The sequence below is a fragment of the Ambystoma mexicanum genome, chromosome 3p (genome assembly GCF_040938575.1).
Source record: "Ambystoma mexicanum isolate Mex_15411 chromosome 3p, UKY_AmexF1_1, whole genome shotgun sequence".
Classification (NCBI taxonomy): Eukaryota; Metazoa; Chordata; class Amphibia; order Caudata; family Ambystomatidae; genus Ambystoma; species Ambystoma mexicanum.
Genome location: NC_090925.1, coordinates 360,710,594 through 360,723,958, shown reverse-complemented (window position 1 = coordinate 360,723,958; position 13,365 = coordinate 360,710,594). Strand labels below are relative to the sequence as shown.

General features: G+C 49.2%; 1 protein-coding gene across 1 annotated transcript in view; it reads right to left on the bottom strand.

Moving 5' to 3' along the window:
• Positions 1 to 13,365, bottom strand: part of ASXL1 (ASXL transcriptional regulator 1) — an 858,527-nt gene that overhangs the window by 579,549 nt on the left and 265,613 nt on the right. The window contains exon 4 of the mRNA XM_069651016.1: positions 3,123 to 3,216. Coding sequence (XP_069507117.1) covers positions 3,123 to 3,216 — 94 coding nt within the window. The remainder of the gene's footprint in view (positions 1 to 3,122; positions 3,217 to 13,365) is intronic.

The window sequence follows — 13,365 nt, the reverse complement described above, 5'->3', positions numbered from 1 at the left end:
CACTTGGTTTGCCTGCAATACTCCTTACCAGAATTTGCAGTCACAAGGTCTCTCCCAGATAATGGGTTTCTCAGCATTCACTTTGTCAACAATGGATATTTCTCCCATGCCTCATTCAGGGTCCTTTTCAGACAGACTGTATTTATCCTACTGCCAACACTGATTAGTTTTAGAGGTTTCAGTAAGTCCCTTACCCTTCAGGCCTCTTTCTGGTTTCACAGATTGGCTGTGGGAAACATCCCTAGGCCGTCCATTCAGCATACCCGCTTGTGGATTTGGTCTCTGGACTACCATTTTCCAGAGTAACTTCTGTACTGCTGCTGCTAAAATGTGAACTACCTCGTCCGATGTAGTTTCCCTCTGGCACATCGGAAAGTAAATCTGCTTCCTGGCACTCTTCTGCCCTCTAACGGTTCATACGCCTTCTCTTATACTCGCTCCGGGTTTTGAGAATTATGCTGGTTCATGAGATTGGCTGGGGCCACTGCTTGTCTGAGGATTTTGGATTGGCTTCCTCATTGGGACTAAGAAGATTTTAAAATTTGCCTAAATAAGTTTCACCCCATTGGGAAATTATGCGATTCCTCATCTGTGCGTTCTGCTTCTTTATACGTGGTTCAGGATGTTGCCGTCACCTTAAAGTCTTTCTGCGAGTGGTCATCCGTTCGTGGCATTTTATAACTGTTGGAAAGGGATGAAGTAGTATATGGAGTCACTTTACAACTGCAGGATTCGAGGTTCCTCCACTCACTTGTACGGTGGGGTTGGAGAACTTCTTTCTTCAACAACCTCAGACTTGGGGCATTTGCATTGATACAGTGCCGGGCTGACAGTGCCTTGAGACAGAGTGGCGCAGCAAGTTCTCGCTGGGGAACTTGGGGAAGCCTTTAGAGAGACACTTTTGCCATAAAAGAATGCAGGCAAGGGTTTAGAAAAGGAGGATTTATAGTAATCCTTGAAAAAAGGTGTCTGCGTGCCTGTGACTGGGAGTTCAACATTCTTGAGGATGCAATACAATTAATTGGTTGGGGTGGCGACGCTACAGGATCCCACTCTTTCAGCCCTGGGAGGCACATGGTGTAGCGTCCAGACCAACACAGTACCTAATGGTAAACCCCTCCTCCCCCACACATAAGCAGACGGGGCGTTCAAACAACTCAACATTACTGAAGGAAGTAAGCTTCTTAATCACAAATTAACGACAAAAACTGTACAACAACCCCTATGCTGAGCGCTCTAGAAAAAGGTCAAAGTAACAGCTGAGCAGTTAATGATCCAGGGGTAATCAGCGATTACATTGCAGGGAAAAATAGAGACAATAAATGAAGGGGTGGAAATACATGACAAAAAAGGAGGGTAAGAAACAGTGCCAGGATGAAAAAGGAAAGACCGGTATAAGTGGACACGAAAGACAGGTGCAAGTGGACACAGTTTCAAGGGGAGCCCCCCGTAAAGGGTATTAGTAAGGAAAAAGTAGGTATAAAGTAATATGGTAAAAGTGAAAGGCTAGTCAAAAGACATTTAAAAACCACAAAACCAGTATTCTAATTATTAAAAGGTCCACTAGATGGCAGTTGCACGTAGATGTAATGTCAGCATTAAAAATCACTTAACTGATCCAGGCGGTGGTGTATGGAAGATTCTAGTGAGCACACAGACTGACAACATAATTTATGTAGAATATATACAGATAGTTAATACAAAGCAAGATAGCTGGATAAACAGTGTGTACAAGGGAGGGTTGGTGAGGGAAAATGGTGGCAATTACCATGTTAGGGATGGGTGCCCTTCCAGGGAGAGGTGATGGAGGATAAGAGCAAATATGAAGGCAGCTGGTGACCTTCCCCATAGATAAGTGGTTTACCAGACACTTTTTTCTCCCAAGAACTCGCACAAAAAATGAAATGGACACAGGAGCCACATTACACCCGCAAAGATCCACAGATGGGTTTAGATCACTGTTACCAGCAGAACTCTAGTTATAGATGTCCCACTTCACTAGACAAAGTTTAAGGGAGCCATGCATCATTTAATTTACATGGATTCCCTGCAATGAAAAATAGATAACTTAAATATTGTTTTTTTAACTTTCCTCTGAAAGTCCTCATTCGGAATGGGGAATCCCTTTTACTGCCTAAAAATCATTTTACCCCAACTTCAAAATAGGCAGTAAAACACTCCCACTTAAATCTCATCTAAACTGTCCTAATAAGGTTTCCAGATATCGGGGAAGTATGGTCCTGTGGAGCAGGGCAAGGAGAGAAAGAACAGATGTGAGAAGCAGTACATGCGGGCAGTGAACAGATTGAGCAGGGTGCTGAAACCAAATGTTATAAAGGTTGGGAGTGGCTACCACTCCCCCCCCCCCTAAAATACAGCTAATTAAAGCCATGATTTTTAGTAGAAGGTATTCAAAGCAGGATCCACGATTCATAACAAGTCAACTGACAGAGGCAGTCATCAGAAAAGGACGGGGATGATGCACAGAAAATGTACACATTTGTTAAGCATGTAAAAAGGATAGTGGAAGGCCTATTAGACCAAGTAAAAGTATGGAGTGGAAAACGGTAATGGAGTGGCAAGGGAGGAGGGGCCCATTTCCCAGCTGTTGAGTGTTCTAACAGTAGTTGAAAAATTGAGTGATTTTGAGATTTCTGCTGAAGAGTAAACCGGTTTGGAAGCCTTGGGTGATGGTGAGAGGTGGGTTAAATAGAGATTTGGAGCATGGTGTTATGGTGTGCCGGGACGGTTAGAACTTTGGTCAGAGCAGTTTTGAATAAGACAAAGTGCCCTCAGGTGCTAGAGGGCCAAAAGACAATTTGAGCTAGAACAGCGGTCAATGGCAAAGATGGGAAAAGAGAAAATGATCGGGTTATCACCAGCGAATAGGTGGTAGGAAAAGCTGGAGCTTAAAGGAATCCAAGAAGGTTGTACTGCAAAAGAGGGAGAATGAACTGTCCGAGGAGGAAGCAATCAAAGCAACTGCAGTGTCTTGGAGACAGGTGCGAGAAAACAAGCAAGAGAGTGATGGTTAAGTGTGCCAAATGCTACTAAACGTACACGTGTTGGGGCTAGAGGAGTGTCTTGCATCATGGGCAGTGCAAGAAAGGTGAAACACTCACCAGATGCCGACTCCAGGTGTGCGCCATTCACTTTAAGAGGTGTCAATACAACTCGAGGAAGTAGCACACCTGCTCTTTTCTTGTGTTTAGCTTCCTAAAATAAAAGCAAACCATACTTTACAGGAGTCAAGAGTTTTAATGAAGCAGCACTCAAAAAATGCTCAACATACTACGAAACAGTGAACATGCTTAACTGCAGTAACTGAAAAGGGCAGACAGATCAGTATTTGCCATGTACAAATCCCTTTCATGCAAATAACCTGTGTCAACAACCAAATCTAGAGCAGGTGTACTAAATGTTAACAAAATATAGGCCTACTATAATTAAGAATTACTCGCAGTACAGCAACACCATGGCAGTGGGCTAGAGAAGAACCCTGAAATCTAGGCCATTGTTACTTGCCAACAATGACACTTTTCAGCTCACATTAGTTACATTGTGGAGCAAAGTGCCAGTAATCAGAAAATTCATGGAAGTATTGGAAGGAACAAGTTACTTACCTGCAACTGTTCTCCAGCATGGGTCTGGCATGGATTCACATGTTCATGAATATTCAGTCGTCAGGCTGGGAATCCTCAGTAAAGAAAAAAATCAGTTTCAGTTTCGTTTCTGAACAGTTTTTCGCCTAATAACCAATCACTGGTCTCTGGGTCATATTGCCCCCAGCCAATGACTGCCCTCTATCTAAGCCCCTTCCTCTGGCAGCCATCTTCAGATTTGGTAGCACGTAAAGTGGCAGTAGGACCAAGAGAAGAGCCGCAGAGGGGTAGGCGGGAGAGTTCGCATGTGAATCCATGACAGACCCATGCTGGAGAACAACAGTTACAGGTAAGTAACTTGTTCCTTCTCCAGCTTGGGGTCTGGCATGGAATCACATACTCATGAATAAAGAATACATGACAGTACACACGCACAACCACAGGAAGTGGCAAGGCTCAACATTAAGCATTTCAACATCTCTACATTAAGCATCTCTTACCTCCTCACCAGGCTCACCTTCAAGCGAACAAGTTACGCAGCACTGCTTGGTCGACTCTGGACTCCTCCCTGGAATCCCAGTCGACGCAGTAGAATCTCGTGAAGGTGTGCGTCGACCTCCAAGTTGCAGCCCTGTAGATGTCCAGCAGGGGCACACCAGACATGAACACCATAGTTGCAGCGATCGCTCCGGTTGAATGGGGTCTCGGACGGCCGGGCAACGGTAGGTTTGTCAACCGAAGATGAGTGATGTAGCCGGAGAACCACCTAGAAATGGAAGCCTTGGAGAGGGCCTTCGCTTGGTTCACAGGGCCAAAGTTCACAAACAGCTGTGATAACTTCCGAAAACTCTTTGTGCGGTCCACGTAGAACTTCAGCGCTCTACCCACATCCAGAGAGTGCAAAGTCCTCTCAGCTGGCAACGGGAACACACACCAAGAGCTTGTTGAGATGGAAATCCGACGGCACCTTGGGCATGAAGGAGGGGTGCGTACTCAACACGGCCCTCGTTTCGTGGAATATCAAGTACGGCGGCTTACAGGAGAGGGCCTGGATCTCTCCCATTCGTCGTGCGGAGGTGATGGCCACAAGAAACGCTGTCTTCCACAATAGGAATTTCAGAGGTGCAGAGTGCAGAGGCTCGAACGGGGAACTCATGAGCCTAGTCAGCCCCACATTGATTTCCCACGCCGGGGCCGGAGCCTTCACCGGCAGGAACGAGCGGAAAACTCCTTTCATGAACTCCTTAACCAGGTGATGAGACCACAGCGACGACCGCCCCGGAGTTCTGATATAGCGGGAGATAGCCGCCAGATGAATTTTGATGGAGGCGTGCGCCAGCCCCACCAGCGACAGCAAGTACAGAAGCACTTGAGGGGCCGTAATCCGTAGAGGGTTTATCTTCTGTGCACGGCACCAGACGGTGAACCTCTTCCATTTATGTCCGTAGCACTCAAGAGTCGAAGAAGCCCTGGCCTTGGCAATTACCTCTTTGCAGTCTGCCGGGACCTCGTACCCTCCGAACGCTAGTGCTGCAGGAGCCAGGCCTGCAGGTTCAGCGACCCTGGATTGTGGTGCAGAATTGCACCTCCTTCCCTGGCGAGAAGATCTGCATCTGCCAGAAGCTTGACTGGATGGGAAGCTGACATGTCAAAAAGGCCTGGGAACCATATCTGCCTCAGCCACGCTGGTGCGACGAGTATCATTCTGCACTGGGACAGTCTGAGTTGACTGATGAGTCGCAGAAGCAATGGTGGGAAGGCATAGAGAAACAGGCCATCCCAGGGGAAGGAGAATGCATCCCCCCCATGCTTCGCGGCTGGGGAAACCTGCTAGCGAACCTCTGGCACTTGGTGTTCGTCGCCATTGCACACCGACCGATCTGGGGATTGCCCCATAGTCCAAAGAGAAGATCCACTTGACCCTGCCGAAGCTCCCACTCATGTCAAGAGCGCAGCTCCCTGCTGAGCGAGTCGGTGTTCTTCACTCCTGCCAGATGAAAAGGTACCAGGAACATCCCCTGGGCGACGGCCCAGTGCCACAGATCCTGCGCTTCCTTGGAGAGAGCCGGAGATCTGGTGCCCCCTTGCTTCCGAATGTAGAACATCATGGTGGTGTTGTCGGTGAATACCCACCCATACCACCTTGCCCTTGAGGGACGGGAGGAATGATCTGAGAGCCCAAAACACACCCCAGAGTTCCAGAACGTTGATGTACAACGACTTCTCCGGTAGCCAAAGGCCTCTTACATGGAGATCTCCGGTGCGCGCGCCCCATCCCTCCAGGGAGGCGTCCATCATCACCGTCTCCTAATGTGCTGGGGTCTGAATGTCCGTGCCTGCCGCTAGATGCGCGCGGACGCCCCACCACTGAGTCGCTCGACGGAATGTGGCCGCATCCGCAGCCTGCACAGTCGAACGAGGTAGATACACGATGACATCAGGCCGAACAGCGACTTGATGGACCTCACCCTGGCAACTTCCATGGTCAACAGCCGTTGTACCTTGCCCAGGATGGCCTTTATCCTGTCCTCTGACAGTGTGGCCAGGCGGGCCACCGTGATGAGCCTGGAATCCAGGAACAGAGCGTTCTGCGATGGCGCCAAGCAGGACTTTGCATAGTTTACCGAGAAACCCAGTTCCGTGAGCAGGCGGACGGTCCTCGCTGTGTGTACGATGGTGTTCCCTTGACTTCGCTCGGATGAGCAAATTGTTCAGATAGGGGTAGACGTGGACCCCTTGCAGGCGCAGCTGCGCTGCCACCGGTGCCAGGCACTTGAAGACCCTTGGAGCCCACTTCAAACCGAAGGGAAGGGCCTTGAATTGATAGTGCCGTCCTTGGACCACGAAACGCAGACACTTTCTATGGCCCTTGTGGATTGGGATATGGGGATGTGGAAATAATCATCCTCCAAGTCCAGCGAAGACCAGAAATCTTCCTACAGCTGTCCCAGCACGTGCTGAAGGGTGACCATCCAGGATTTCTGGGAATTGATGTATTTGTTGAGGCGGTGGAGATCCAGAATGGGTCGCCAACCGCCGGTCTTCTTTTGGATGAGGAAGTACCGCGAGTATACCCCGGAGCCTCATTGTGCCCTTTTTCAGCATCGCTCGTACCTCTAGAAGGTCACAGGTGGAAAACTGACACTTCCTTTGCAACTCCATGGTGTGTCCATGGGCAAGGGCGTCCAGCACGCAACGGTCAGTGGATATGGACTTCCACACACCGACTAAGTTCGGCAGCCGGCCTTCCACCGGGGTGCTCGTGTGTGGGCCTGACATCAAGGCCGATTCAGTCCCATTTCGCCGAGGCTGTACCACCTTGGGCCCCTTGGCGACGACAACTATTTCCTCTGGCATTGCTGCAGCCCCTGTAGGCTTGCTGGGAGGACGAACGGGCTGCTTGACGGAAGGAAGAAAAGCTGCCACCGAATCCTTTGGAGGCACCCTTTGACTTCCTTCCGGAAGCTCAAAAGGACGGCCGTCACTGCGGCCCGTCTCGGTATCTGCCTTGATTGCCTGTAGCGATTCGTCCACTGTCTTGTCGAACAAGTTGTCCCTGTCGAAAGGCAAGTCCAATACCCTCGTCTGGACGTCTGACAGAAGTTGGTGGCCTTGAGCTGAAAAGGCTCAGAGGCCGCGGAGATCATGGTGTGAAAGGAGCCGATCTCATCGGGGGGAGAAGCCCTGAGTAGCAGTGACGGGAGATATGCTCCGTCATTGTCCGTACCCGTCGTCGCTGTATCCGGCTCCCTCGCATCCCTCGGCGGAGGAGATGGAGGGGAGTGGCGGTACGGTGGAAGAGGATGGACTAGTCTCCTCTTAGCTGGGGGATCCTCTGAAAGTCCAGGTGCCGGATCGCCCGTGGGAGGCGTGGGCAACCTTGTCTGTATCTCAGTGCACAGGGTGTGCAGAGCTTGTAGGATGTCCGCCGACCTGTTTGTCGGTGGTGGAGGCGGTTACGACGGTAGCATTTGAAGTGGCGTGGTGTCCGGTTCCTACCGCCCTGCCATTCCTAGTCTGTTCCCTCGTCGCTCTCCACGTCTGCCTCATCGGGGGTCCTTCCCGTAGGACCTGGCCTCGACGCCCTTCTTCTCAGACACTTGTCAGGTTTGAAAGCTTCTCCTCGGAAGAGACCGAGTCCAAGTCGACCACTGCGCACCCCCCCTCCCCTTCTAAGCCAGGGGCAACGGTCTCGGGGACATGGTCGGCATCATCCTCACAGGAGTCTCATCAATGGGCAGAAAGGACGATTCCTTCCGGGCAGGCAGGGAACCTCTCGTCTTGGGGGATGTCTCATGGGAACCCACATCCACGGCCTTCGCTAGGGACGCCACCACTCCCTCAATAGACGCCTTCGCCTAGTGAACCTGAGCCTTCACGACCTTGGGCGCATCTGAGGCCTTCACCATGGGGGGTGGAAGGGTAAGCGCCTCGCTCCCCATTGGCTTTCTCCGTCGGAGTCGATCGGGCCTTCTCCAGAAGATTACCCGGGTGTTCCGACTTCCTTTTCTTCGCCGAGCCGGCGCGTTGGCGATGCTGCGCCCAGCCTGGCTGCTGGAGCCCGTACCAACGGCACTCCCGGTGCCTGCGGACTCGCGGTTCTTTGCCGTCTGTTGGGCCCCAGTCGCTGGAGCGCCCTCAAAGGTCTTAGACCACTCAGATTTCCTCTTGGGAGAAGTATGCTGCTAGGCTCACCTGCCGTCACAATCTTAGTCTTCAGCCACTCAGCAAGCCGCTTGCGACTGTCCTTCATGCTGCGGGAGAACCTGTCCTTGCAGAATGCACAGACCTCTTCCACATGCGACTTGTCGGAGTATAGGCAGTAAAGGCACCAGGAGTGCCCATCCTCCAGGAAAATGTTCCGTAGTCCACATCCCAGGCAGATCCTGAACAGAGACGTCGAGTCTCCCTTGTCTTCGGCCATGTCCACACGGGGTAGACCTCATGAATCTTCTGGAATCCTCCAAGAAGTGAAGTTTGACGAAAATCAGCTTCCGAAAACGGGTCCCCGTTAATCAGATCAATCAGCGGAGCTTGAGGCTCAAATGACCGAGAAAAATAGAGTAAACTCTTGAAACAACTCAATACACAGTAAAAGCTCGAGAGCTATAGCACGAGGACTCCCAACACTTGAACATGCGGTAAAAATCTGAAGATGGCTGCCAGAGGGGCTTAGTTAGAGGGCAGTTATTGGTTGGGGGCAGGATGACCCAGAGACAAGTGATTGGTTAATAGGCGAAAGACAGTTCAGAAACTAAACTGAAACTGATTTTATCTTTACTGAGGATTCACAGCCTGATGGGGAATATTCATGAGCATGTGAATCCATGCCAGAACTCATGCTGGAGAAATTATATATCCGCCAATTATCAGGACGGCTCCTACCGGGGACCTTATTGTGCTCCTTCATACTCATGTATAACCATTTCAAGTGACAAAACTTCTATTCGCAAAGGGAGTTACAGATGTTATCAGTAGATTAACAGTGTTGAGGATGATTTTCTATTTTATCTTCAATATTCGAGACCCCATTCTTATTTTCTAGTTTAGTGGTTCTGACTTGAGTAAATGAGGCTCTTGCTTTAAACCTCACTTACCACCAACTCATTTTCTCAATAGGAAAACTGGCAGTCCCTATGGCTACTAGGACAAGGTGTGCTCTTGAACCCAACTTTTCTACATGTGTGCAAGTCCACACACCAAGGGAGTGTGTTGGCAGAGGCTAGAGATTTTTTTTTTTTTACATGGAAACTCTGATTACCATTCATTTTTACAACAAGTTAACATTTGAGCTGCGCATTAGCCAAAATGAATGCCTTGATTGTAAACCCTGCAACTCAGACCACTAGCTTTGTTAGTCTTCTGAAGTTTGTAGTCAGAAATGCCCACATACTGTCATTGTCTTTTGGTAGCTCTGCAGAACACACAAATGCATGCTAAATTAACAAACCACATTTAAAAAAAAAAAACATTTGACTGATGGTTACAATGCAACAAAAAAATTCACATAGACTTTATGCATGAAATGACAGTACAATATGAGGGAATCAACCCCTGTGTAGTTTATGTATATCAGCTGGGGCTGTCCGGATCTGTCTCTAATATGGAAACCAATTTAGGTTGGACAGGGAGAGGGGGTCTTCTGGATCACCTAATCCACATTACAGTGCATGCAATGTAATGAGAGGAAGGTGGCAGGACATCCAGGATTGTATGGCTTCCAATTCTTTGAGTGTTGCAAGGCCAGTGATTGGAGCACAGAGTTAACCCCCAGCCCTGCAGATTTGTAGATCTGGTGGGGTATTTGAAGATATTTTTTGGTTGACCACTGGACTTGATACTGATGAAGTAGAGAGGACTAGTAAGGTTTGCAAATGATTGCCTGCCTATTAGGACATGTAATTGCCAGCACAGCTTCCTGCAGAGTAGTGCAAACTCTACAGCTTGCTGTGGCTGACCTGAATCTCCTAGTACAGAGTGCTACTCATACTCCACTCCAAGGGGCTATCTGTTGTGCCTTGACCGAAGTTAGAATTGCATGCTGCTCTTCTGGTTGACTGCACTGTGGGAAAGCTTTCCCCTAAGACCTGCTCTGGATTTTTGTAGTTGGACAAAGTCTGCCGATTGGCAAGAGTAACCAAGACAATGCTATGTCTCTACATCGACAACGGTTTCATTGAAGAAATAACTTTTTTCAAAAATATTTCTTTTCATATTTGGGAGGACCCCCTTGCCAAGTCCCCCCACCTTCCCTTTATTATTTTCCCTACACCAACTCCTACCCCTTTTAATCCCTTACCCCCACCTCCAATATATAGGAGTGTTTTCAAAGCAATGTTTTTGTCAAAAATGACTTCGAAAAAACACATGCCGATATAACACCATACCAACCAAGACTATTCCAGTGATGCTTGCTGGAGGTTGTTCATTGAAGTGCTAGGCAAGTCCTCTCACGGCTATGAATTTGCAAACGATGATAGGGCCTGGGGTCTGAACACAAATAAATCTCCATAGCATCACCTCTATACCCCCGTGACCTACTGAACCCCTTGTAGAACATCCATCATCGTGAGTAACCTTCGTTGGGGATTTGAACCATCATTTGCTGACCGGCCACAGATTGCTCATGGGCAAAGTTTGAATTTGGGCTTTTAAACTCCCTACTGGATTTTTCTTTGAGAGCACAGAATCAGCAGGGGCCCTCACAGCTGCCAGGTACGTTCACCAGTCGGCTAGGCCCACTGGTTTCTGCTACAATCAGGGAAGCAGGTCTACCGTAGATAGCCTGTTTCAGGCTTCCTCTTGGACAAGGCCCATGGTGAGTCCCTCCCATCTCAATGAATTATCCCATTCTAGCAGTCAAGTATTCAGGCAGAATGACCCCACCCCCCCCCCCCATCTGCAGACATTCTTAATTACCAGAGCTCTCCATTTTCTTGTACTTTGTAAGCTTTATTTCAAAAAGCAAGTCATAAAAGTGCACATACCTTAACACATCATAAAAAAAACATTTTCAGTGGGTTTGAACTTAAACGCTCTACATTTTCCCATAGAACCTCATTTGACATTTCAGATTTGTTAAAAAGTCCTATTGGTTTGCTTAACAAATTGTCACTCCAAGAGAAAACTCACCCTTATTTAATATTTCCAAAATATTGTAGACATGCGACACGGCTGGTTCTGTAAAATGTGGATTCCAATTCATACTTGACATGATATGGCATTTATATCGCGCCTATACACAAGTGTTTCAGGGCGTGACGAGGTAAGGGAGGGGGAACAGAGGGAAGGCGGTCAACGATCTTACTAGACGAGGTGACATTCAGATCGCGCAAGTGCAGGGGAGGGGGCAGTGCAGTACATAGGATAACAAATAAATAAGACAATAAGGGAGTCGTTTCTTACCTGCAACTCCATTTCTCCAGTGCTGTTATCTTTCATGGATTCACATGCTGTGAACATTTCCCAGTCAGGCCGGGAAACCGCAGTAACACATACATGAGACAAACAATCCCTCAAGTGATAAAGCACATACAAAAACCCTGAAGCTGTGGGCCCTACCTTATTGAAATAGGCGTTAGAGTACCGCACGCCCCACCTGCACGTCTTCCACATGTTCCTGCCCCAGACAGTAATGCCTGGTGACTGTATGCGCACCGTCCAGGAGGCTGCCTGACAAATGTCCACCAGCGGTATCCCAGACCACAATGCCGACGACGACGCTGTGGACCGCGTAGAATGAGCCTTCGGAGCACCCCTGAAAGGCTTGCCAGCTTGTATGACAAAACAAAATTGTAGATGAAACCCAGCCGGTAAGTCCTTGCTTGGAGATGGCCTGCCCCTTGGTGGACAGCCCATACGCCACAACAGCTGCCGTGACTTCCTGAAGTCCTGTGTGCGATTTAGATAAAACTTTAGGGCCCTCTTAACATCCAGAGAATGCAGGTCCCTTTCTGCTGGCGTGGATGCATTGGCAAAAAACGAGGGTAAAGCAATAGAGGCAAGTTTGTGAAATGCTGATGGCACTTTAGGGATAAGTGCAGGTTAGCGGCCAGGAGAACCTTGTCCTTCATAAATCTTAGGTAAGGCGGGTCAATGACCAGTGCTTGGAATTCAGACACCCGCCTGGCCGAGGTAATCACCACTAGAAAAGCCACCTTCCATGAGAGGAACTTCAAGTGAGCCGTCGACATGGGTTCAAAAGGATATTTCATCAAAGCCGAATAGGACCTCAATAACGCTCCACACCGGGCAAAATTCTTAACCGGAGGAAATGTCCGAAACAAGTTTCAGCAAACAGAGGAGCAGCATGGTGCTTTCATGAACCTAGAAATCGCCGCCAAATGCACCTTAATGGATGACAAAGCCAGGCCCCTTTGCGCCAAGTGTAACAGGTACCGGAGAACCTGCGCTGGAGAAACGGTCAAAGGTTAAACGCTGATGACCCTTACACCAGTCAAGAATCTCGTCCATTTATGACCATACGAGACATTCGTGGAAGGTGCCCTCGCTGCCTCCAAAATTCACTGACTCTCCGGATATTCCTAAATGACCAAACTCGTGGTCAGGAGCCAAGCCACCAGGCTGAGAGACACGGGATCGTCATGCCACACCCTGCAGTCCAGAGACAGGAGATCCAGATCCACTCCCAACCGAATCAGCTCTTCCACCGCAAGATGAAGGAGATCTGAGAACCACATCTGCCTGGGCCAGAATGGGGCCACCAGAATCGCTCGGCACTGGTACTTCCGAATCCACTGGATGGTCCTCCGAATGGGAGCAAAAGCATACGAGAAGAGACCCGACCACGGGAACGAAAACGCGTACCCCAATGACTCGGGATGAGCATATTGCTGGCGTACTCCAGACTCTGCTTGTTTTCCCTCGTTGCAAAAAGATCCAATAGAGGATGCCCCCATCGCCAGAAGATCCTGGACAACCGCTGCTCCTTCAGCCTCCAGTCGTGCAGCTGACTGGCATCCCTGCGGAGCACGTCTGCTTGAACATTCAGAACTCTTGGCAGAAGAAAAGTGACAATGCTGATCCCTTGAGCTAGAGCCCAATGCCAAACGTCCTGCGCCTCCTTCGACAGGACTCTGGAATGTGTGCTCCCAGTTTCCTTAAATCAAACATTGCGGCGGTAATGTCCATTAACACCCTCACCACCGATCCGCTGAAGAAACTACTTTAGGACCTCAGTGCACCGCCCTCAACTCGAGCACATTGATGTGTAACAGTCTCCACCCGAGACCACAGGCCCTGC